General features: G+C 39.6%; 4 protein-coding genes across 10 annotated transcripts; 2 read left to right on the top strand and 2 right to left on the bottom strand.

Annotated features, from left to right (window-relative positions):
• Positions 1 to 32: 32 nt before the first annotated feature.
• Positions 33 to 2,514, top strand: LOC143480524 (putative deoxyribonuclease TATDN3). 4 transcript variants are annotated; one of them, XM_076978269.1, is made up of 10 exons: positions 37 to 417; positions 512 to 544; positions 629 to 702; positions 789 to 873; positions 979 to 1,041; positions 1,155 to 1,264; positions 1,413 to 1,468; positions 1,582 to 1,694; positions 1,851 to 1,931; positions 2,215 to 2,514. In XM_076978269.1, exons 1-10 carry the CDS (start codon positions 364 to 366, stop codon positions 2,356 to 2,358), a joined length of 813 nt encoding a protein of 270 aa, XP_076834384.1. In that variant the 5' UTR covers positions 37 to 363; the 3' UTR covers positions 2,359 to 2,514. The 4 variants fall into 4 exon arrangements, with proteins under 4 accessions (XP_076834386.1, XP_076834383.1, XP_076834384.1 ...); XM_076978270.1 differs by having other exon boundaries at positions 38 to 417; positions 1,854 to 1,931; XM_076978271.1 differs by having other exon boundaries at positions 33 to 417; positions 654 to 702; positions 1,582 to 1,931.
• Positions 2,515 to 5,675: 3,161 nt separating this feature from the next.
• Positions 5,676 to 14,881, top strand: coq8ab (coenzyme Q8A, genome duplicate b). Its single transcript, XM_076978488.1, has 15 exons — positions 5,676 to 5,900; positions 6,118 to 6,255; positions 6,726 to 7,070; positions 7,498 to 7,564; positions 7,712 to 7,786; positions 7,999 to 8,124; positions 9,201 to 9,286; positions 9,468 to 9,608; positions 9,907 to 9,988; positions 10,092 to 10,185; positions 10,368 to 10,509; positions 12,164 to 12,271; positions 12,393 to 12,458; positions 13,968 to 14,054; positions 14,297 to 14,881. Exons 2-15 carry the CDS (start codon positions 6,130 to 6,132, stop codon positions 14,588 to 14,590), a joined length of 1,839 nt encoding a protein of 612 aa, XP_076834603.1. The 5' UTR covers positions 5,676 to 5,900; positions 6,118 to 6,129; the 3' UTR covers positions 14,591 to 14,881.
• Positions 14,882 to 18,122: 3,241 nt separating this feature from the next.
• Positions 18,123 to 21,610, bottom strand: dnajc5gb (DnaJ (Hsp40) homolog, subfamily C, member 5 gamma b). 4 transcript variants are annotated; one of them, XM_076978720.1, is made up of 8 exons: positions 21,470 to 21,610; positions 21,072 to 21,142; positions 20,858 to 20,979; positions 20,548 to 20,761; positions 20,292 to 20,445; positions 19,942 to 19,998; positions 19,776 to 19,835; positions 18,123 to 19,388 (listed from the first exon to the last, which is right to left on the bottom strand). In XM_076978720.1, exons 3-8 carry the CDS (start codon positions 20,968 to 20,970, stop codon positions 19,357 to 19,359), a joined length of 630 nt encoding a protein of 209 aa, XP_076834835.1. In that variant the 5' UTR covers positions 20,971 to 20,979; positions 21,072 to 21,142; positions 21,470 to 21,610; the 3' UTR covers positions 18,123 to 19,356. The 4 variants fall into 4 exon arrangements, with proteins under 4 accessions (XP_076834835.1, XP_076834836.1, XP_076834838.1 ...); XM_076978721.1 differs by having other exon boundaries at positions 21,072 to 21,138; positions 21,470 to 21,608; XM_076978723.1 differs by having other exon boundaries at positions 21,072 to 21,108; positions 21,470 to 21,606.
• Positions 21,611 to 21,853: 243 nt separating this feature from the next.
• On the bottom strand, positions 21,854 to 25,011 carry tp53i3 (tumor protein p53 inducible protein 3). The gene is made up of 6 exons (XM_076978719.1): positions 24,558 to 25,011; positions 24,042 to 24,182; positions 23,690 to 23,957; positions 22,653 to 22,865; positions 22,325 to 22,521; positions 21,854 to 22,216 (listed from the first exon to the last, which is right to left on the bottom strand). The coding sequence occupies exons 1-6, from the start codon at positions 24,600 to 24,602 to the stop codon at positions 22,034 to 22,036; spliced, it is 1,047 nt and encodes a 348-aa protein (XP_076834834.1). The 5' UTR covers positions 24,603 to 25,011; the 3' UTR covers positions 21,854 to 22,033.
• Between the last annotated feature and the right edge of the window lie 1,053 nt (positions 25,012 to 26,064).

Raw genomic sequence — 26,064 nt, 5'->3', positions numbered from 1 at the left:
GTAAACAACCCCCCCCCCCACCCCCACCCCCACACACACACACACACACACACACACACACTCCCCTCGTCCCGGAAGGACATTGACTGTGCAGTACGGCTTATGCTTTGTGACTCCTGCAACCACTGATTTGACTAAACCAAAAAGCACGAATTATACAGACGGTGTAATCTGTTTTCAAACGAAAATAAGTTGAAAATTGATGTAAAACTCCAGCGTACATTGTGTTGTATGTAGCTAGCGGACCTGTTTTATCATATCCGGTAACTTGGGTCCACTAAACACTAAGCTAGCATAGTCTCGCATAGCTAGTATAGTTTTGGTGTTTCACATCCTTGGAGCGGTTTAGTCTATAAAGAGTTGATGCAGGGGTATATAGATTGTCATTGTCATATCTCTGCGACAGATTTTGACGATGTAAGTTGGAATTTACACTTAAAAGTGTACGTTAGCTATTAGGTTAAATTATATTTCTACTGTACTGACTTACTGACATTTTTTCTCCTAAAAGGACATTGATGATGTTATTGTGCAGTCCAAAAAGGTAATGTTATCCAGTGTATTACTTCTGTGTTGCTTACAATGCCTCAGAGATTATTTTGGCAGTTTTTGGGAAATTATATTCTAGGCTGGAATTATGGCTCTTGTCGCAGTTGGAGAGCATGCAGGGGAGTTTGAGAAAATCCTACAGCTTTCTCAGAGGTACTCAATGGTTCTTACAGTCACTCTGTGGATGGATCACCTTTGTTGTATTCACTGAAGCAGCAGGTGGTTTTGTTGTCCTGCAGGTTTTCTGGTTTTGTGATGCCTTGCCTTGGAGTGCATCCTGTTCAAGGGCATGATCCAGCATGCCCTAGGGGGGCCGTACTAGAGGTTTGTGCAAAAAGAAGGTTAATTTGTGCAATTTCACTTCAAATCATTCAGTTAACAGTTAAATCAATTTATTGATTGATTATTTCTTTATTTTTGTTATTCGAGGACCTAGAGTCTGCCTTGCCCTTAATAGAAAAATATAAAGAGCACATTGTGGCTATTGGTGAGGTAAGGCATTAAGCATAGTGTTTTATTAAATGCAGTGTAAATGTATTCAGGTTTATTGAACTGCCTCACAGCTAGTACTGGAATACAGACAGTCTAGTTTGTGTGTATTTCAGGTTGGCCTGGACTTCACACCCAGAGTGGTCAGCAGTGACGCAGGTAAAGAGAGTCAGAGGCAGGTGCTCATTCGCCAAGCAGAGATCGCAAAGCACCTGAGTCTTCCTCTGTGAGTGGGTCTGTGGATGGGTCGATTGGTAAACAGCATTAAATAGAATTAATAACAAATTTACACCTTATTTTAAATATACAAGTGGTTGAATGTATTTCCTTTGCTTGAAGCAGAAAAATAAAAAGTAAGCTCATGTGTCTATCAGGAATGTTCACTCAAGATCTGCTGGAAGACCAACCATTCATCTTTTAAAGGAGCTAGGTATTCTGTCTTTTAAGCTGCTGTGGTAGAGGTATTCTCAATCTATACTTGGGTATACGCATTTTTCTTCATACAAATTTATAATGTTGAATGATTTGTATGTTTAAAATTAGGTGTAGAAAATGCCCTCCTTCATGCATTTGATGGAAAACCTTCGGTCGCTATGGAGGGTGTTCGTGCAGGTTACTACTTCTCCATACCACCATCAATTGTTAGGAGTGAACAGGTAATCTTAAACTTTTATAACACCACTGAACTGAAGTGTATTTTATTTGCCATGTGTGCATTTTCAGACCCATCAGTGATGCAGCAAATGAAATATTTCCTAAATGTATTTGTCCCCACTGATGTGTTTGGCATCTGTCTGTCCTATTCTACTAAGAAGCAAAAACTAGTGAAACAGCTTCCACTAGAAAATCTTTGTCTGGAAACTGATTCTCCAGCTCTGGGACCAGAAAAACAGGTTGAGTCTTTTTGCTTTTTTTTATATATTTGATCTTTATTTAACCAGGAAAATCATTAAGAACAACTTCTTATTTGCAATGGCAGCCTGGCAAGAGAACATACATAAGAGAGAGAGAAGAGAGAACATCTCCTGAAGAACATACAACACAAACAGACAACACTATAATGAATGCTTTCAATGAATGGCCTGATCTAATCTGTATCCCTGCATTCTCTTCTGTTGTGTTGCTTCTGTTAGTGTCTTTGTTTGGTGTCTTATTTCCTCATTATCCCTTTTGTAGGTGAGGAACGAACCGAGGAATATCACTATCAGTGCTGAGTATATTTCCAAAACTAAAGGGATTCCCTTGGAAAAGGTTGTAGAAGTCACCACACATAACGCTCTTCGACTCTTCCCCAAGTTGAAGGCATTTATCAAAGTCTGACTGTGACGAGACTGTATTTTCAGATTGCTGAGATATTTGTATAATGCAGTGCAATTTTATGTAATTGGACAGAGATACAGTATCACTCTGGTTTTGTACTTGAGCTTGATGTATTTGATTTGAAATAACGACTTAAAGATAAAGTGTAAATTGTCACCTTTAATCTCAAGACTTGAGTTTATTTTGCATCTGAAGTCTGGTGGCTCTTACATCTAAATGTCAGTGCCGGTATATCACTTTATAAAGATGACACATAGCAATAAATGAAATGGACACAGTCAAAACATGGCTGTGTTAAAAACCTCTGTTTGATGCATTGTTAGGAAGAAAGCATGCCCTGGAGAACTGGCAATAGCAGATGACCAAAAACACCTCCTATTAATGCCACTGTTAAACAGAAATAACAGCAGTGCCAATGTACAAATCGCTAAAACATTCATAAAATGTGTTCTAGGCTGACGCTTCATAGAACTGTTTGTGGAAGTGTCTCAGTTGAATATATCCATAACGCAACTGGTTGCAGCAGCAACAATATGAATTGTGTAGTGTACAGACACATCGCTACCACCTGGAAACCTACTTGGCTGAGTGTCATTTGACACCAGGACAATTACCCTAAACATACAGCTATGGAGTTTTGCTGGGTACAAAAAACATTTACTGTTCTTGAATGCACAAGTCAGATGCCTGACCTGAAACACAGATTGTTTTTCATTTCCTCAATACAAGACTGACAGACAAAAGGCTTCAAAATGGCAGCATGATTTAAGAACCAGTGTCTGGGGATATACACTCATTCAACTCAGCTAGGTGTTATTATACATCCCAATTTTATTTAAGATTATTTTAACAGGTACACTTGGTTACTTGGTTTTGATTCCCAAAATGGGAACTTGGTGTAAAAAAGGCCAGTGATTCTTACCTGGCTTTCCCAGTGTAGATATCCATTAAAACTGATGTTCTGTACTCCAGTCATTTAATTACAGTCATAATGTGCAGTTGTACAGACATAAAATGCCTAAAAACTATGATTGTGCAGACACATAAGGACCCCACTGGAATTTTTTTATCTAAACATTTAATCAGTTTGTACATAGGCACTGGTCTAATCTATAACCCCTGGCAAAAATTATGGAATCACCAGTCTGGGATGAGCATTCATTCAGACATTATTCTGTAGAACAAACTCAGATCAAAAACATGATACAATAATAAGGTCTTTCCAAAGTGCAACATTGTGGAAACAAAGTAAATGTTACTTTTATTGAGCAAGCACAGGGAAAAAATATGGAATCACTCAATTCTGAGGAAAAAAGTATGGAATCACTCCAATTGGAGGTGGAAAATAAGGACACACCCAGTCAATTTCCTTTCCCTAAATGGACATCTGCCTCAGATTAGTCTACAGTTAAAAACACGTGCAGTCATGACACCTTGGAGGGCTGCTGGACGAAGTGGAGTGTGAAGAACCATGACTCCAACAAGAGAAATGTCTCTTGAAACAAAAGAGAGGATTGTGAAACTTCTTGAAGAAGGTAACACTTCACGCATGGTTGCTAAAGATGTGGGCTGTTGACAGTCAGCTGTATCTAAGATATGGACCAAATACATGGAATAGTTGTTAAAGCCAAGCATACTGGTAGACCAAGAAAGACATCAAGACAAAGAACTTAAGGTCATGTGTCTTGAAAAAGGAAAAAGTACAACTAAAAAGAGATGAATCATAAATGGGAAGAAGCTGGAGCCAATGTATGTGACCGAACCGTAAGAAATCACCTAAAAGAAATGGGATTTCAATACAGGAAAGCTAAAAGAAAACCATCATTGACACCTAAACAGAAAAGAACAAGACTGCAATGGGCTAAGGAGAGGCAATCATGGACTGTGGATGACTAGATGACAGTTATCTTCAGTGATGAGTCAAGAATCTGCATTGGACAAGGTGATGATGCTGGAACTTTTGTTTGGTGCCGTTCCAGTGAGATTTATAAAGAGGAAGAAAACAACCACATTTCCACAGTCCTTGATGATATGGGGCTGCATGTCAGGCAAAGACACTGGGGAGATGACTGTGGTTAATTCTTCTATCAATGCACAAGTTTACATTGACATTTTGGACAGTTTTCTCATCCCTTCAATTGAGCAGATGTATGGAGATGATGAAATAATTTCAAAGATGACAATGCGTTCCTTGGAGAAAGACACATTCAGTCAATGTCATGGCATTTACCTTTTTTCCCACAATGTTTTTTTTTTGTTCTTTTAGTGTTTCTGAAAGCCAACATGTTGCACTTTGCAATGACCTTATTATTGTATCATGTTTTTGATCTGAGTTTGTTCTACATAATAAAATGTCTGAATGAGTGCTCATCCCAGACTGGTGATTCCATACTTTTTACCAGGGGTTGTATAGTGTAAATGGTGATGAGTAATCAAATTGTATCAATAGTTTGCAGTTTAGAATCAAACTAGATCAGTAAAAGAAATTATAACTGGAATTTGAAGTACAAAAACCTTTGGAGATCTGTGCTTGAAGTTAGTTGATAGCAGAGATCCAGCAGTGAAGTGAACGCCAATGTAAGCATAATACAAGACAACTAGGTCTAACTGGAGTGCCACCCACTGCACAGTTTTGCACTTTAGCATCAACAGTAAGACATTTGAAGCACTTGGAAATTTCAGTTATTGAGTTTCCAATCAAATGTTCTATATATTTACATTTCTGAAACTTCATAGCTGTTGTTACCTTGTATCTGTAAAAAATTGAAGGCCAAACACATAATGGAGAGATTTAACCCTGTATTTGCTGTTTAGTTATATTGTCTCTTAGTAGGGTACTGTTTAGTTATATCTCTTAGTATTGCAATGTTTAGTTATATTGTCTCTTACTATTGCAATGTTCAGTTATATTGTCTCTTAGTAGGATACTGTGTCGTTATGTTGTCTCTTAGTATTGCAGTGTTTAGTTATATTGTCTCTTAGTAGGTTACTGTTTAGTTATATTGCCTCTTAGTACTGTACTGTTTAGTTATATTCTCTTAATACAGTGATGTTGATTCTTAGTAGTTTATGTTTTCTCTTAGTATAAAACAGTTTAACTTATTATTATATGTTCTCCATACTTAATTATTTGCAGAAAATGTTTTCGAGTTTCTGGGCTGGTCCATTCGGGGTTTTTTTTAAGTCCATTTCAACATTCGCAGTAGGCAAGCCAGGGTTTAGTGACAACGCCTCTTCTAGGCCGCCCGCCCGCCCGCCCGCCCGGCAGCAATGCCACGATAGTTGTAGTAACCCATGACGGCCACTAGGTGACAAAATGTACCTTTGAGTAAAATTTCGTCTCCACGCCTCATGTGCGCTTGTGTGGACACGTCGCAGTTGTGGCACAGCGAGGTCTTGAATGGCTTTGTGTAGACTAATACTTGCATTTAGGGCTAATTTCTTTGTCAGTCCGAATGTCCAACTATGACACCGACAGTGTTGTCGGAAGAGATTGACTTGAGGAACGGAAACTTTTTTGATTTTTAACTCAAATACCTGTGGTAAGTAAGGAAATGACTGGATTTTGCAGCGTTGTGCACAAAACTGCACAAAACTGGATGTTAAGCTAACTGGCTAAGGCAGCAGTGATAACTTTGTTCCTCGTTTCTTAGTCTTTGAGTCTCGGCGATAGCTAAACAAAGCGTAACAGTAGTTAACGATGCCTTTGGTTTGAGTTTTCATAGCTTTGTTATCTATAGAGTCGCGTCGTTTTTGCAGGTTTAAAGAGTCATGGCAGCCGATATCTTGCTCATGAGGGGAATCGCCCGCCTAAACCAAGTTCCATATCAAAGGCTCCGGTCCGGTGTTGAGAGGAGGGCCCGGTCCACAGTCGCAGGTCCCGCCTTGAAGACTCAGGTAAGCGCTAATCCCCCCGCCCTTTCCTTTTAAAGGTGCGATTTAAAAGGTGACAAAGTGACAAAGCCACAGCGATGGCTTTGTCACTTTAATTAAGTCTGTGAATAAAAAATTGGCCCATCTCCACGTGCAGGAAACAATAGTTTACTAAACACGTTTCATAAACACAAATGCATCGTGTTTTTCATATGTTGTTGTTTAGAACTGTAGTTGTAGACTTATCTGTCGTGTAGAATAATCGGTTGTTGGTAAACACGAAATGAGAGCCACATATTCTGGGTTAGCCTATCACAGCACACGTGACTTATCACCCTGGAGCAAGAAACGGTCCATAGATAAGCACAGAAGACTTTTAGAAGGGAAAAAAACTATAATGAATCCTTAGGCCTACTGTTTATTTTCATTTTGCATTATATATTTGCATAGCAATTAAGATATGGTCTATGTTGCATATCTTGTTTCTTTCACAGGGGCCCTGCCAAGACAGAAATGTTTCAAAGTTTAGAGGTATTATGGAATCACTCTTTAATTGGTCGCATGTTGGCAAAGGATTTAAGGGTACTGAATGTGCCAGAGCTCTTAACAGCCTGAAGGACAATGCAGAGGGCGGTGGAGTGGTCAGCGTTTATAGACGTGAATGTGTGGAGAAATCCACATGCAGGTTATTTGGAGGGCGTAATACCTCACGCCACCCAGTCTATTTACAAACATGTTGGTTCCATGGCGATTACTCATACCGGAGCCGTGTGGAAGGAGAAGGAACGGAGATGGCAAAAGACTCTGGGAAAAGACTCTCCAAGGACCATAAGCAGGCGGTACAGTAGACACGCCTTGAATCACTGACAAACTCGTGTCAGGTTTAAAGAAGAGTAATTAGAATACTTAACTCTTCATGTCTGACACATCTTTATGAGAAATGTCTAAATAGATGTGATGAGTAACTATTAATGGCTGTCAGGTTAACCCCTAATGAAGTTTTGAGCCACTGATGCCAAAAGCACCACTTAAATGTCATTTATATAAATAAATACAAAGAATATTATAACCATCTCTTACATTTAGATCCAATATAGTTGTCAACTTTTAGTAACTAAGCAATGGTAGATTTAGATTTTTGTAATATAGAGGCCTAGATAAACTTCATATATAACAAGTACTAAAGAACCCAAAAGAATACATTTTTACAAATTCACATTGAAGGGTCACGTTGAATTCACACTTAAATTGTTCTTCTCGTCTTAGCTCGGCAAGTGTGCCAGGGAGCATAAAGTACCGGTTACAAGGTTGGGCCGCTTGGCAAATTTTGGTGGTGAGACAGTGTGCAAGTGGCACTCTTTTTTTTATTCTGAAAATTATCACACTTTATTTGGTTTAGAATGTGAGTTGAGACATAATATGGAACCGAATAGTATATCCCAAGTAAGGATATATAAAAAATACCTTGTATGCTTGCTAGGTCTGGCAATTAGACTGGGCCTTGGAGCAATTGCTGAAGTGGCTAAGAAGAGTCTCCAGCCACAAGAGAAAAAAGGTAGCCTATTTTAATTTCAATTTCATTTGAGCATTTCAAATTGATTGTTAATTTCACATCCTTTATTTAATTTAGGGGAAAATATTTTTTGTTTTTCAAAATATTTCAGATAATTAAAAAAAGATTTTGACAGCAATTGTGATTAACAGTAAGACAGTACAACAAAATGTTATTTCATTAGTTTATCATGTGGTGTTTACTGTTTTCTGCAGGAGATAAGAAAGCTGTTCTTGACTCCAGCCCTTTTGTTTCTGAGGCTAACGCTGAAAGAATTGTTCGGACTCTGTGTAAAGTGAGAGGAGCAGCTCTTAAACTTGGTCAGAGTCTAAGCATGCAGGGTGAGCAACAACTGCCTTTGCCCCTTCATGAAGACGAGAAAGCCTCCGTTCAAATCACCTCTCACAAGAATATGCTCATACGTTTATTTACGTCATTGAAACATATAAGGACCTGCATATAATTACACAAAATCATGTCAGGGTATGTGTCAGGATTTTGCACTAGAGCCTCTTGAGTGATTTTAATTTTCATACACTGCCAGCTTTTTGATAACCTTGTGGTTTAGCATAGTCTTTGCCCTAGTGTCATAGTTAGGTTCCATGTCCTTTGTACAGTGTTTTGTGTGTGTGTGTGTCTTTGTCCCTGGCCTGCCTCCATGCCCTATCATTGACACTTACTCATAAGCTACACTGCCCCATTCCCAATTCTCTGTATTCCTGTTAAGAATGTGCATCTGCATAAAACAAATGTCAATATCATTACGTCTCCTCCAGAAGGCATTAGGTCAGCTATGTGGTATGGTGAGTCTGGGTTCACTGCTTACCCTGTAGTATTTCCATGGTACGTGACAACCGTTATGACTGTAACAGTTATATGTGTTAGTCTCTGCCAGTGTAATTCATCTTCAAAGGAAATTTGTTTGCATCTGCTCATATTCTATATGCACAGCCCATTAGAAGGCAGTAAATTAATCAGCCACAAAAGACATAAATAAAGGCTTACTGTAAGAGTTTTAATGCCGAATTGCTTTCAGCTCTGAATTTATGACTAACTGGGAGTGGCATAGAAAATGCCATGAATCTGTCATTGTGAAATCGGCAGCAAATTGAAAGAACCATAATATACTACTGACTATACAATTGTGTTGTGTCAGGCCAGCACTGTTACCTTTCATAGAATGTGCCAGGACCAAAAATGAATATCACCCCTAGCACTCTGAGTCTACAGATTAGTCTACAGATTATTTCTAAAATCCCATTTGCAAGTGGGCTTCTTGGTAAAGTCTACAAGATCACCAATTTTACACAATCTTTATTCAGCTTGAGGCTGGTTTGTCATCACTAGTGTCTTCTCTCCTTGATCATGCCTTCATTTATTCCCAGCTCTCTAAGATCTTCCATCTTCTCTCTTCTAGATGATGCCTTCATCAATCCCCAGCTCGCAAAGATCTTCGACCGTGTTCGTCAAAGTGCTGACTTCATGCCCACCAAGCAAATGATGGTATAGTCTCAAATGTGAGAATTTAAAAACTGCTTTCCGCTGTTGAAGAATGATGAACTTCAAACACAGCCATAGTGCTGTATGGCAGTTTCTCAGTTTAAGGGTGTAAATGTCAGCATTCTGTATTCTGGTTGAGTTCTGTAGAGATGTCCTCTTGGACATTTTTTTTTCTGTATGACAGAAAGTAGTCATCAATGACCTGGGCCCTAACTGGAAGGACCCGCTGGAGTTCTTTGAGGAGAAACCTTTTGCTGCTGCCTCCATCGGTCAAGTGCACCTGGCCAGGATGAAAGATGGCAGAGAGGTGGCCATGAAGATCCAGGTATGAGCAGAGGTGTCAATTCCAGGTTCAGAAAGTAAAAGTCCTCACCAGGATTTTGCTCAGGCTTCCTGGATTGTGTTGATTCCACTAATTGTACCTGGATTGCACTAATTGGAATATCTAGCAAGCTTGAGCAAAATCCTGGTGAGGACGTTTACTTTCTGAACCTGGAATTGACACATCTGGGGATGAGAACTACATTCAGCAGCTTGAGGGAGACACATTTATCACCATATTATGATGGAAAGCTGTTTAGCCACCTTTATGTCCATAACTCAGATTTTTACTCTGTTTTTAGTACCCCGGAGTGGGCAAGAGTATCAAGAGTGATGTCAGCAACTTAATGACTGTGTTGAGGATGAGCAGTGCGTTACCTAAAGGTATGAGGTGTCTGTGAGGAAGTGTACTGATGAGTCATGGCTCTTCACTCTGCAGTGGTTCCTACTTGGTCCAACTTGATGTTTGTGTGACCTTGTTGTACAGGTCTGTTTCCAGAGCACATGATCGATGTCATGAGCAGAGAACTTGCTCTAGAATGCGATTATAAGAGGGAAGCTGCATGCGTCAAAAAATTCCAGTGAGTATACAAACGTAATGAGGATACCTTATATTGAATGTGTGGTTCTGGGGCAGAAACTGGGTATCACAAGACTTCCCTGATCTAGATCCTGTATGAAGCATTAATAACAACAGCACTCTTGCACCTGGACAAGACAACAATCTGCACCTGGACTGATGAAGCTTGTTTCTGTTTTACAGAGAGTTATTGAAGGATCACCCATTCTTCTACGTGCCAAATGTAGTGGATGAGCTAAGCAGCCAGCATGTCCTCACTACTGAGCTGGTGTGTGGGTTCCCTTTGGATAAGGCTGATGGCCTCCCACAGGAGCTCAAGAATGAAGTAAGTGAGAGTTTAACTGCTTAGGTCACTACACTGAAGGAGGTGATATGGACAAAAATTTTATTTATTAATTTTTATTCTGTACACCATTACTTTGGTTATGTTGCTGTACTTCAGCAGACTTTCCATACACATTTGTGTGGTTAATTATGGGTTGAGCATTGTTATTTCTGGACGCATCAACAGGGACCACATTATTCTAAGCTGTGCTGCAGTACTTGTCTAAGGCACGGGCAGGTCTAGGTTCCAGGTAGTCATTGCAGTGTAATGTGGTGAACAGTGTAGAGTAGGGCTGCCACAAACGATTATTTTAATAGTCGACTAATCATCGATTAATTTTTACGATTAGTCGACTAGTCGGATTGTACGTTAATTGAATATAAAACATACACTAGAATGCAACTGCTATTATATAACCATCATTAGATTTCAGCTATAACTAAAAATAAAAACAATTAAGATCATAGTTCATTAAACCTTTAATGAAATATGCAGCTTGTTGCAACAAACAATTATTAAAATATGGATAAGGCACTGCCTTAAAAAACACAAAAATAAATAGGCCTACATTAATAAAGAATTTTTTTTTAGGTTTTTCTTTCTTTCATTAGTCTCTGGCATCAAACTTCGCTACATTTAAATCAAATTAGGTAGGGACCTGAAACTAAGGAGTTATTCACAAAAATAAAGTTTTGGTCTCACTGACGTTACAGAAAATACACGAATGCGTGCTAAGGCTAATGAAACAGCTTTTACAGCTACAGCGATAAGCAGGGTTGCCAACTCTCACGCATTGAGAGTGAGACACACGCATTTGACCGTCTTCACACGCTCACACACCCGATTTCTCACGCCGAAAAAAAATCTAGTTTATTTACCTCTGATCCACATCTATGATTCAATGAGTTACTAGTTCGCTCTGGCGACAACCACTGGCAATCGATCGCGATATAATACTTAAATTTGTGTCCATTTTACCCCCCCCCCCCCCCCCCCCCCCCCCCAAAGATCAAATCTCACTCCAAGTGATCTTGAAAAGTTGGCAACCCTGCGATAAGTAAGTACTAAGTTAACGCTCTGTTTATGGTAACTTTAGCAATTTAGATTGCCCACAACATGCTTCAGGTACATGCTCGTACATCGCGGTTGTGCTGCCGTGGAAGGCAAGTTCTGCCTTGCAGATATTGCACGCGTTTCGGAACCCGACTACGGAAAATGATCCCGCACTTTTGAGTTCCGTAGCCGGGTAGCCACGATACCAGAACCTGTCTGTATAACGTCCTGGGATGTCGTCAACTGTCTATCCCGGTTTCCACTACTGCGCATGTGCGTCAAGGACAGAAACGCAGACGCAGCAGTGGAAACTGTCGCAGCAGTTTGGAGAGGAAAAAAACTATTATTAGAATAGTCGTCGACTATTTTAGTAGTCGACATAGTCGTGACTAGTCGACTAATCATGGCAGCCCTAGTGTAGAGGTAGCAGTTCAAATGATGGTCCTTCATTAGTTATGCAATGCTTATTGAATTGTGTATCACTTTGTACATGTTATGAAGGCAATGTCAGAAATCTTGTTTCTTTGTATGCTATACTATTGTACTTTTTTATATATTCTCATTTTTATTACTGATTCAAATGTCTGCTTTTCTTTACCAGATCTGTGAGCAGATATTGATTCTTTGCTTGAGAGAGCTCTTTGAGTTTAGATACATGCAGACTGATCCAAACTGGTCCAATTTCTTCTATGATCCTCAAACACACAAGGTATATATTGTATATACTGGTACAATATATATATAGTATATATTTGGTTTCAATATTTGTTGAAGAACCTTTTGCGTAGTGCATTCTCACCTTAACATTGTGCTCAACCCTGAACTTTCAGGTTGCATTGTTAGACTTTGGAGCCACAAGAGGATTTGATGCAAGTTTTACTGATATGTACATTGAGGTACAGTGAACAGCATTTTGTATATACTGCATTATATTGTCAAAAAAAAATTTATTTTCAGGCATGAAAATCTGTCACCTTTCTGCGAAATTCGCCGTTTTGAAGTCGAAAAGGGTGACCTACGTGAATCGTGTAGATCCGAGGAGTTTTTATTTTGGGGGGGGGGGGGGGGGTCGGGAGATTATATGTATATATTTTAATTATCATATTGACTTAATAAGCAAACAGAGCACTTCCGAAATCGGCAATTCCAGCAGTTTTCGCACAGAACCTTCATGGAGGCCAAATAGCGTTCAATCATACGAACGTTCTTCATTCATGTTATTCATTTACTGCTAAGCAGGACGAGAAGCAGGACCTAGTGCTACACCGCGGACAAGTCAGAAGAGCATACATTTACCACTGCATTTACCAGATTGTACATTTACCACTACATTTACCAGATCGTACATTTCCCAGTGGATTTAATTGGGTTATTAATGGTTTCAATCGTATTCATATTTTGCGGTAAAACAAAGTTACTGCCGTTCGCTACAGCGTTGAACACTGTCAGAAATAGCCACAAGCTCTTGTGATAAATAGGTAGATGGGCATACTAAGTTCGCGTTAACCCCGTGTAGTTAACGGCGACATAAAATGAGAAACAAAATTTTTTTTTTCTAGTGTGTCTGTAGTTGTAACTGGTGAATCCAGGGACGTGTGAGGATAACATTCGCGTCAGGGCTGAAAAGGTTGAAGATGAAGTTGTAAACGCTTGTCGTTTGAGTCTACCCTGTGCTTTAGCCCATGTTAGAAAATAAAAACACGTGAACCGTGGTATTTTTACACTCGTTTTCGCCGCTGATGTATTTATTGGTTCATTAAGACGTAATGGTTTTGACTGAGTCATCTGGAATGGCGAAAGCGGCCTCTCGCGTTTACGGATCTGGCTCCATACATTGAATCCATTGACAAGACAGTCAAAACATTTTTTTAATGGATTTTACTATATTTTATGGAGCCCGTAAGGTGACATCATGTAAAAAATAATAACGCGTGGCCACGACTTATTAACGCGTGGGAACGAGATACTAATGTCGCCTTTCACACGCGGCAACAAAGTTTATTTTTCCCAGGGATGTTCGCGAACTGACTGCCCAATGAAGGTAAACCTGGCTTTATATAAAGTAATACTTAATTATCTTGTTCGCACGCGTTAATTATCTCGTTTGCACGAGTTAGTAAGTCGTGGCCACGCGTTATTATATTTTTTACATGATGTCACCTTACGGGTTCCGTAATATTTGGCATCACCTGTCGCTGTATCCCCGTACACCAGCAGCCACCCCCCCCCACCCCCCACCCCCCGTCGCCGTATCCCCATGACGTCACATGTCAATGCCCCCCACGTCAACGCCCCGTCGCCGTATCCCCATGACGTCACATGCCCCGCCCCCCGGTCTTCTCACCTTTTTAACCCCTGACCCATTTTCATGCCTGTATTCTGATAATTGTTTTCTTTCTTACTAGGTCATCAAGGCTGCCGCAGACAGAGATAGGGAGGGGGTTCTGCAGCGCTCCATTGATATGAAATTTCTGACAGGTTATGAGTCCAAGGTATAGAACCTTCTGCCTATTCTGCTTCTAGATTGGAACTTTTCAACCTTCTGCCTTCAAGACTATGAGCTAATGTGCTGATAAATTATGTCCCAGTTCAGGAGATACCAGAGTATATGAATAGGCAATTTATGCTAGCAGGCTTAGCTAGTAATAATGGTACATTTATCCAGTTAGCACTGAGCTTTGAAAGACAGTCTGTGTGTTTCACATGTTCAATCACCAAGTGACATTTTTCACAGTCCATGGCCAACGCCCATGTGGATGCGGTGATGATCCTCGGCGAGGCGTTCTCCTCCGAAGAGCCCTTCGACTTCGGCTGTCAGAACACGACAGAGCGCATCCACCAGCTGATCCCTCTAATGCTGCATCAGAGGCTCACGCCCCCTCCGGAGGAAACGTACTCCCTGCATCGCAAGATGGGGGGCTCCTTCCTCATCTGCTCGCACCTCAAAGCCAAGCTGCATTGCAAGGGCATGTTTCAGGAGGCCTATGCTAAATACTGGAGAGAGCGTCGAAGCGAAATATCAGAGTGAGCAGCTATGGAGGTGGAAAAAACAAAACAAAACCCCAAGTAAACCAAGATAGTGCGGTTGAGAAGGATGTTTAGCCCTAGTGTCAGCAGTGACCATGGTTGATGGATTAAAATGTTTTCAGCTGACTGAGTTAGATGTCGGCGCATATGTGTGACGCGTGTTGTGAATAGAGTAGGCTCAGCTGTAATAAAATGTTACAAATGAGGTGGATAACGTTGAATGTTGTGCATCTTATACCAATTATTGCATTCCAAAGGTCTTATGGGGCTAAAAAATAAAAGGTTATGAATTTGCAGAATCGCATTATTGGTTTTCTCAGAATCAGAATCTCTTTATTTTGCCAGGTATGTTAAACATACAAGGTATTTGTCTTGGTGAGAGCAACACGTATGTCATGTAACACGTGCACAGACTGTTGACAAACAACTTTAAAAGGTACAATAAACAATAGACTAGAATGTAGTTAAGAAAAAAGCGTAGACAAAAAGACATAAATAAGACAATATAACATCTATACACATGTGAGTATGTGTATGTGTGTGTGTATATATATATATATATATATATACTCTCACGATGCCAAGTTCAAGAGGTGCTAGTCGAATATCAAATATAAGCATTGTTATTATGACCACTCATAAAAGTATGTGTTACATATGTTCATTTGTACACCTTACAACATGAGTAAATAGTATGATGTCTGAATAAAAGTTGTTACATATCCTCATGCATATCCTTTACGGGTAAGTAATTCCTTATGTAGGACACAGACTTTCTCCAAACAAATGTATTTCTGTTTTGGCTTGTGGACAGTCAACGCAACATGTGGAGAGCTCCTACCTGCTGAGATATGACCAGCACGTTGTCGAGGGAACAGCTGAACTGCAAATAAAAGGGCAGATGGTGACCCCCTTCCCTGAACATAGCTTATACTGTGCCTTAAATAGAGCCAGTGTTAAATTTAAAACTACATCAACACACTGCTGGAGATTCGTCATTACAGTAATGGTGTTCTTCCTTTGGCCCTTTTTTGCCTTCCATACCTTCTGTCTGCAGGCTGCTGGCACTGGTCACAGTAAACCTGTTTAGTATTCCTAGGATTAACATCTTACTTTCCATGATTATTCTTAATACGTCTCAGATTTGCAGATGTTGCGAGAACCAATATGGGAAATGGGAAGGTACAGACTAAATAATACTCCTGAGAAAGGAAATCCTGCTACCCTGGTTCAGACAAATGAGGTGTTTAACTAAAACAAGGAAAGGTTTATGAAGAAGCATTCACAAACTCAAATCTGTGTATTACTCATATTAAATCATACCTTTCACCAACCCAAAAACAGGTTGAAAAGATCCTTCACCAGCCCAGATAAATGGCCAGAGCTCCCAGACCCTACTGCTCCCACCACACTAGTGTTGCTGTGGCGATTGCAATGACTGTGAGGCAGTGAGGTATATTGGAGGATCTGCATTAAACATGTGATATCAATATAAATGACTGAACAAACATCAGTAAACCAAAAATTATATACAATTCTTAACGGCTATCAAAACCCTCCAAAGATAGTTACTGCCACAACATAACCAAAGGTGGTCAGCACCATTGTTTATATAAGACATTTCTGATGAATCTCTGGATGTAAGTGGGAACTAGCACATTGCTTTCAGCCCAAACTAACGAAAGGCAGTGCAAAATCTCTGGACAAAAAGAACAGAAGGTGGCATGTTTAGGACGTGCATGACGACAGCTTGCCTGGAGGCCCGCATGGCAGTGAACAGATTTGGCTGTGACAGATCAAACAAGCAACAGCACATGCACATGTGACATGCAAAATTCACACCTCTAACACTAACCTGGTCAATGTGTCTGCATCCCACCTGACCAGTCTCTAGCCTGAAAGAAAGAAGAGGCTGATCATGGTGCTACAAAAGCCACTGGTAACACTGCAGGACTAATGAGCAGCAGCATCACATATCAGAAAGAAGAATCTAACAGAAATTGTGGTTGAAATCAGTAACATAGAATGTATGCAGAGTGGGACCAAAGAGTCACACCAATGTGGACAAGCAGGTTTTCCACTTCCCTGACCTAGATCACATTCTTCTACACGTGGGGTGAACAGTAGTTTTTATATCTGATCAGCATTATAATTAGGACATGAAGTGTATTATTAAGGCTTTGATGTGTTAATTGACATTGACATTCATTGATGAGAGTCGAGAGGTTTGGCGGTCGAACTCCACGGGGGGTATACAGGTGGCACCATTTGTGGTTACCAGGCAGGGTAACTGAGTGAATGGGAGTTTCACCCTTGGCTGGGAGTCCAGCACCAGGTGGCCGCGCATAACTGTGGGCTGACGAGCACACCGTTCGCAGAAAACCAGTGGGAGTGAAGGTCGCGCTCTGTGTGAGTGTGAGTAGCTAACTCTGTTCTAATTATTTTAATAGTTTTCCCCATTATTATTGTCTTATTTACTTTACTTTTTACATTATTTTATTTAGATACATTTGTTATTTTTATTATTATTTTATAATTTGTATTCACTTTATTACATTATTTTATTGTGTTGTTTCCTTTTTTATCTTTAATTTCTTAATATTTTCCTTGTCTTTTTATCTTTGCCTCCTTTTAATGTTTCTTTTTAAAATTTATTCTGTAAAGCACTTTGAGTTGCATGTATGTATGAAAGGTGCTATACACAAAGTTTATTATTATTATTGATGTGTAGAGGCTCCATTTCTTGTGTAGATCTATTAAATCATGGATTTATTCAGCAGATTTATTCACTGCAATTCTTGTGGTGCCATGCAGCTCTGCTAGTATGGTCACATGACCATCCTCAAATTCACTGATTCAAGATATAAGTTGAACTAAAGACAGTAAATATCAAGAAAAGAATAGTGCCTAGTAAATGCCTAGTAAAATATTGGAATATAATAGTGGAAATTAATTTTCCCTAAAACATTTTATCTAATTGTAAATACCATATACCTTTTAAATGAGTTTGTAAAACAGTATACAATGGCACAATCCTTGCTCCACTCTGACAATGACACGGAATAAAACATCTTACCCAAGAAGAGAAAGCTATTTTGCTTCCTGGTGAATCAAGCTTTTTTCAGATTTTCCATGGAAACTGCTGAGTTTATTTATACAGTATCTCTAAATCACCACTAACAGATTCCCAGACAGTGACTCCTTATACTTAACTCAATATTTCCAATTAGCATTTAATACATATAAAATGTATAGGTGGTAAATACCTTAGCCAGCCATCAGAAACAGGTGATGCTTCTTGCTAAACAGACTGTTCATTATGATGCTGTTTATGATGATGCAACAACATGTAAAGATTATCAGGATGTGTCATTTCTGAAAGATAGACAAAAGAAAGCCATGCTGTAGCATATTAGGTGACACCTCACACATCTTGATAAAGTGAGATACAAACAAAACTTTAATGTCAACCTGGAATGATCAACGTTCTCAAGGATTATCATAAACATTACTTCACACAGAAGAGCAAAACATTTTCAGAAAACCAGTTTATTCACCTTCATAATTTATTATACAACATACAAACTTAAAACAGATTTTTAAAACTTTTATGAAAAAATATAAGCAGTTCAAATTTTGTTTCTAACAGAGCTGAAAAAACAAGCATTCAATATACAAACAAAAATTCTTACAGAAGAATTCACTAAAGCAGAAACTTCTTGTGTGTGAAACTAGAATACATTTTATAGTGTACAAAAATCTGGAGCACTGCATTACAATATGTTTAGATCACAATAATTTCAATTAGAAGTACACATATTGTTTGTTATATCTATCATCTATGAGTCAAAGAAATCCTTCAGACATGAAAGCGTCACCATTTAGGTGTTCAGATTACAATACCCACAAACCTTATTTAAAAATACTGTGTGAACGAGGCCAGTGTTTAAGTACTCCTCAATCAAGACAATTACAAATTTGATGCAAATTGGCAGTAGTTTTTAGAAAAATACTATTGAAATAAAAAACAGAATTCACATAAATACAGAATTAATATTTATTCTACTGAGAACATGAACCCATATGTACATGTAAATACCAAAATTCTTTACCACAGTACATTCTCAGGCAGACGTTTTGCAATTTACCAATGCAAACGCACTAAAAAGGCTCTCATCCAAAAGTTCCAGACAAAGGTTTTAAGCATTTTAACATTTATATCACAAAACATTTAGTCAGTCTATAATAAATATCAATTGCACAGTAAAAACCCCTGAAAAAAATAATGGCAAAATATGACATCCACATCTGTGTAATTGTTGAGATTCTAAAATGAATGTCAGTACAATGGGTTGTTTTCTCTCATATACAGTACGGAAACTAGTATATTTATGTGCATAACGTCAGAATGATTAGAAGGCAACTTGCTAGCCAATGCCATTGTTGTAAAAAAGGTGTCATATCACACTTTTGTCTCTCGGTCACAGTCAATACAATTCTGTTAGAAATAGCCCATCACCACAATAAAAGTGAACCTGACTGACATACATGTAAATGAAACGTACATTCTGAATTTCAATTAACAACCCGTACTAGACCATGTGCAGTGCCCCATGAGTCAGTCAGAATTTCCACAAGTGCTGTGCTGAGTGTGAACATTCCCCTTACTGACAGCAGAACAATGGAGACACGAGTCTTTTCTTGGTCATGGGTTCTGCTCACAGGTGAAAGATGAATCGTGCTCTGTGTTGGCAGCTGGCTGTGTGATTACGGCTGTACGATTATGGCTGTGCTTCCACCTAGTGGAACAAGATGGAATGCAATTTACTTAAGGACACGGTCACATCTCCACACCCTCAGACGCACACCCATAAAGGGAAGGTTATATGAGCTGTAGGAGTACACCTGTGTCTCACCTCCATAGCTACATGGTCACAGGCACTGAATGACAAGTCACAACGACATGGCAACTCAACGATGCCACTTTCCAAGAAAATATTATTTTAGCATCAGCAAGTGTACCTTTAACCAAGACCTGCAAGCTATTCATCCAGGTATTCCATAAGAGCTTTGAGCACTATGTGCAAATATTAAGAGGAACCTTAACGCAACACACAGAGATCACTGGGAGTTGCTAAGCAATACTGTGCTGTATAATGTGGACATGTTCTGCGTCTGGGAATCACCTGTTTCAGAGTTGATGGCTGTACTAGGGATGGGCATGCAAATGATAACATTGCCTTGTGCTGTAAATCCATAGAAATAAACAGCGTTAGGCACATCCATCCATACATAAATCATTAGTAAGTGTTCAGCAGTAAAAACTGGCAGTGAAGCAAACTGAAGGCTCACCTGTATTTCCAGGAGCTGCAGAGGGAATAGGTTGTCCTACTATTACAGGTTCACTGCCTACAAGGCAAAATAGATGTTCTTAGGATAATAGGAAGATAAGCTGCACTGATTAAAGAAGACATGGTTGGAGCCTTATGCTGAGATGTATCCATGAACTCAAGTGCAGACCATATAGCACAAGTATAATCAGAATTCAAACAGAACAGCTGAAACTGCTGAGGAGGGGAATTCAAGTCTGGAGCTGAAAACCACTGTTATAACACAAAGAATGCAGTCTTCTAATTATTTTTAATACAAAACCGATCAGTACCCAAAAAACATTAATCTGGGTAGATTAAGACATGCTTCACCTCGGTTCTGCTCCTCAAACATTTGAGCTTCCAGCTGCTCTGGGTCCACGTAGTAATACTCCTCCTCTTCCTCCTTGCCACACTTCCCACAGCAGAAACAGCAGCAGCAGAAACAGCAGCAGCAGGTGAAGATCATCGCAAGAGCAAGAAGGGTCTGAAAGGGGGATGAAGAGCCAAAAACACGGTCAAACAAACAGGTTTAATCCGCGTGACAAATCAGACATAAACTGGCAGGTATATGTCCACAAATTCCCACCTTAAACCAGCACTTTGACATGAGGAAGTAGTATTTAACACTCTCTTCTCCAAACTGGTCAGCAACATAGAGACCCATGGATCCATACTGATCGTAAATCTGCCGTTTGGTCTCATCGTTTAGAATGGTGTTGGCATTGTTGATCTCTTTGAATTTGTCTGCAGCTTGAGGATTATCTGGGTTCTTGTCTGGGTGATATCGGAGTGCAAGTTTCCTGATTGTACGAGATGATTTGTTACATTGTTGCATTACAGTTTAAGATGTTATATTGTAAAATGTACTGAACTTTAAAAGTTCACTCCCTGTATACCTGTAAGCTTTTTTAATGTCCTCAGCTGAAGCTCCCTTCTCCAAGCCTAATGTTTTGTACAAGCTGTCCCCAGTTGTGGACATAGTGCGTTGAGGTCTTCTTGAATCTGCCATTGTTGAATTCTGCTCAAAACACACAAGGCAAGTAATCAAAGACCATCATACTGTCTCGGGTGTCTAGATCTGAAAAATGAAACATGAAATACCAAGCTTACCTGTGTTCATGCGGCCTGGTGTAAACTCTTATGTTAACTGAAGAGAAGCAGTGCGATAAAATGTTGGCTGTCTAGTGACAGAGGCGTCAGGTGAGAAACATTTGACCAGTAGATGGTAGTCAAGAAAATATGACGATTGGGTTGAATATTAAACACAATGCGTGTAGAGATATGGCTACTTTCTGTGTCACTATGTAATAAAGCAGTTTGCCTTAACGATAGCGGCGGTTTACCTGGCTAAAATGTATGGAGTATGTTACTTAATACATCACGCGAATATAAATTCAGTCAAAGAATATGCCAGAATCTGACATTTAGTGTTTGGGCATAGACAACAAGACAGGTAGAGGAAATGTGATTTTAGGCGTGTAAAATACCAGACGAAGTGATCTACCCACCTTGCGAAGAGCTAATCACACTGGTCTGTGAATAAAACCTTCTATGTTCTGAACTTCGTGTTGTTCCCAAAAGCCACTCAACTAAGGTCCTAAAACGAAATTGCAAAGCGACTTTGAAGGGTTGTACCAGGAAGTGTCTCTCGTTCCGGAGTCCACATCAAAATTTTGCGAACACGCGTTGAAGATCACAAAGGTGAAAGGTGTTACATAATTTATTTCTATATTCAGTTGACAATTTGAGGAATCGGGACCCCATGCATGTCATTTGTCTGCCACGTGTGTTAATCCACTAATAATTAAACAAATTAGGTTGCGTGGGTGATTTAAAATGCTACAATTTTCTCTTTATAGGAATAATAGGAAAATAGATTTTAACACTAGTAAAATCTACACATTCCTCGTTCACAAATTTCTTGAAGATTTACAACTAAATGTAGAAATGGTGGGTACTGGAAGAAATGCTTCTTCTCTCAAAAGTCTGAATTCGACATTCGATCTTTATTGCATTCTCATATAAAATGCTTATGCTGTACATGTATTATATGTTATACACATATACTTATGTCAAGTTTCAGAAATCTTGATCACAATTTTTCCAATATTTTTATTGGCTTCCATGTGTCTGTGTGCCTCAGAAATGTCATCCATGCTGAATATTGTGTCGATAACAGGCCTCAATGACAGACCCTGGGATTGGAAGTGTGGCAAAGCCTGTTCACTGAAGCTCCTAACCAGTTCAGCTTTATACTATAAAAAGGGGGAAATTCAGAAATTGTATTTAATTACCACTTTCACAAATATACCACCTTTAAATGTATATAAAAAAGCTTCACATTTTTCTATCTTGAATATTACCTGTAGACTTCGTAACCTGAGAAGACTACTCAGAATGTGTCCTCGCTTAAACATAAGCTTGCTAAGCAAGTCTCCCTCTACTGCTGTTCCACCCATGGTACCGTACAACACCCATCTTCCATCCATAGCCAAGCTTCGCACATTCTTCTCCCACCAAGCTCCACCTATGCAGTCTAGGATGACATCCATTCCCCTTCCTGCCAGGAACAGACCACTATAACTGGCAAATATGCCTAATTTTGAATCAAGAATTACACTTCACAGGACTGCTATATACACACACACTGCTGGTGTGGTTCAAAAGGCTGGAACACACGACTTTAATCACCTTCGGTGAACTGCAGGATTTTATCAGAGAAATCACACTCCTTGTAATTGAACCCTGCAACTGCACCCAGTTGTAATGCCATATTTAATTTTTCAGGGCTTCCTGCAGTCACAACTGGAACAGCACCGCTCAGCCGAGCAAGCTGAACCGCTGCAGTGCCGACACCACTTGCTCCGGCATGAATTAACACCGTCTCTCCTGGCTTAACTCGGCCTGAGAAGGAGCAGAGCACCACAGCAGATCAACAGATCAAATCAACACGAGACATCAGTTCTGGAGTTTGATGTGGAACACTGCTGTGAATACAGCCCTATAAAGAAGGTGCGCTAATGAAGCAGTCTGGCAGTCTTAACATTTTAGGTTATTCATTGAACATATGTGCATGGTAACTGTCTATGCACACCAATTTTCTGTTTAGCAAAATGGATCACATGTCATGTTTCTGGAGTAGATATGTTAAATGTTCCTTTAAATTTCTTTTTTTTATGGTGCCTGCCGCCTTAGTATTTGGAACTCTGACTTGAAACCTAGTTAAACTAATCTTATTTGGTTTCAGAATAACATGGTGGAGACATGTGTTTGTGGTTTGAACAGATCTTATGAAATCCAAATCTCAGTTTGAAAAGCAGACCTTCCAAATAAGGGACACACAGAAAAATACATTACATTTTCATTATATAATCAACAAAATTAATAAATAATGCTTTTTTTTTTTGCCAAGTGCAAAAGTATGTGTACTCTTAGTTAGTAGCTTATGGCACCTCCTATTATAGCATTCTGCAGTTATGGATCATTTATTTTTGCACATGATTCCATGTTTTATGTAGTCTGCTGGCAACTCATACATTTCCCTCAAAACAACATAAACCTAGCATTTCATATACAAAACCTGGTGATGATAAAATAAGAGAATCAAGAGAAAAATCTAAACTACTCAAACGAGTTTCCAAGCTTTCATGCATGACTGTATATACTGTATACACTCTGATAAACATTCTGCTGGAAGAAAAAAAACGTTTGCATGCAGAAGTTGGTACCTATGAAGTGAAGAAGTTGGTAGGCAGTGAGCCATGCCTCTGGGATTGCTGCGGCTTCACAGAGTGTCACATGTGAAGGGACTGGCATGAGCAGTTCTTCAGGCACCACAGCATATTGTGCATACCCCCCGCCAGCAAGCAAAGCCATGACTTTATCTCCTGACCTAAAATTTCTCCTGACTTGAGGACCAAGTCCTGCGATTACCCCAGCAGCTTCCAGACCAAGAATTTCACTCTCTCCAGGAGGGGCAGGGTACAAACCTTTCCTCTGTAGTTGAACACAGATCTTTCACTGAATGGTTTTTGATAATATTTTTAATAAGATAAACTGTATGCATAAGCATGCATTTACCTGCAATAGGTCAGCCCTGTTTAAAGCTGTTGCATGGATTTTGATGAGGACTTCGCCATCTTTAGGTTCAGGTCTGGGGACTTCTCCTATAAACAGCTTCTCTGGTCCACATGGTTCTTTGAAACATATTGCCAGCATTGACTTAAAATAGAAAAAAACAAAGAATATCTCACAAAAGTCCACATTAGGTAAATACATTGCGCCATTTTACTGTAGCTTACTGCGTAAAATGTACGCGCAGTTGATGCTTTCAATTATAACCATTTTGGAGTGAAGTCCACTAAAATACGCATCAGCATTTACCTACAATCCTATAAAGTATACAGTATTGACTGCAATTTTACTTAAGTTTGATGCATTTGTAACCAATCACCAATAGTTAAAACAAGCGCTGTATGCGTATGAAATGTACCTTTAAATGTATATAATTTACTGGTTTTAATTAAGAGATTAGCCCAATTCGTAAATGTTCCGTACACTTTTTATACTAGTAAATTGGTTATACATAAAACCTACCAATGACATCAAGTCCTTCAGATTTAGCCTGGAATTCCAGGACATAAGAGGCTGTCGCTAAAATAGAACTGTGTTAGTTTTTTTCTTTTAGTGATTCACCCCTGCGTGATGGTAAAGCGACACGGAGTTTCACCCGGGCGCTAACGGACGATTAGGCAAACTTTCAAACGCCGGAAGCCCTGAGAACCAGCCAGGTAACTCGGTTTACAATTTCATGTCTAGTACCCACAGTAATCACAGCCTAATCATGTTTACGCTTGGTGCCCTTGCCGAGCCTTTAAAATCACCTGCTTTTATACATACATAATATTTTTTATAATATCATATAAATATTTATGAACATGGGCATATATTCCCTTCAGATGGTCATATACTGTATTTTACCTTACACTCATGCCATCTACCCGAGACCTCGGGGTTGCGGGGTGCAGCACAGTATACAGTGGGGAAAATAAGTATTTAGTCAGTCACCAATTGTGCAAGTTCTCCCACTTAAAAAGATGAGAGAGGCCGGTAATCGACATCATAGGTAGACTTCAACTATGAGAGACAAAATGTGAAAAAAAAAATTGAGAAAAACATTTTGTCTGACTTTTAAAGAATTTATTTGCAAGTAATGGTGGAAAATAAGTATTTGGTCAATAACAAAAGTTCATCTCAATACTTTGTTGTATATCCTCTGTTGGCAATGACAGAGGTCAAACGTTTTCTGTAAGTCTTCACAAGGTTGGCACACACTGTTGCTGGTATGTTGGCCCATTCCTCCATGCAGATCTCCTCACGTTTCATCTTCATTGCCGTTGCTGATGGAAGGAGATTTGCACCCAAAATCTCACAATACATGGCCCCATTCATTCTTTCATGTACACGGACCAGTCGTCCTGGTCCCTATGCAGAGAAACAGCCCCAAAGCATGATGTTGCCACCCCCATGCTTGACAGTTGGTATGGTGTTCTTTGGATGCAACTCAGCATTCACTGTCCTCCAAACACGACGAGTTGTGTTTTTACCAAATAGTTCTACTTTGGTTTCATCTGACCATATGACATTCTCCCAATACTCTTCTGGAACATCCAAATGCTCTCTAGCAAACTTCAGACGTGCCTGTCTTAAGCAGGGGGACACGTCTGGCACTGCAAGATCTGAGTCCCTGGCGTCGTAGTGTGTTGCTGATGGTAGCCTTTGTAACGTTGGTCCCAGCTTTCTGCAGGTCATTCACTAGATCCCACCTTGTGGTTCTGGGATTTTTCCTCACCGTTCTTGTGATCATTTTGACCCCACGGGCTGAGATCTTGCGTGGAGCCCCAGATCGAGGGAGATTAGTAGTGGTCTTGTAGGTCTTCCATTTTCTGATTATTGCTCCCACAGTAATTTCTTCACACCAAGCTGCTTGCCTTTTGCAGATTCAGTCTTCCCAGCCTACAATTCGGTTTCTGGTGTCCTCCGACAGCTATTTCGTCTTCACCATAGTGGAGTTTGGAGTGTGACTGTTTGAGGTTGTGGGCAG

The sequence above is a fragment of the Brachyhypopomus gauderio genome, chromosome 17 (genome assembly GCF_052324685.1).
Source record: "Brachyhypopomus gauderio isolate BG-103 chromosome 17, BGAUD_0.2, whole genome shotgun sequence".
NCBI lineage: Eukaryota > Metazoa > Chordata > Actinopteri > Gymnotiformes > Hypopomidae > Brachyhypopomus > Brachyhypopomus gauderio.
This window is presented reverse-complemented; position numbering and strand designations above follow the sequence as displayed.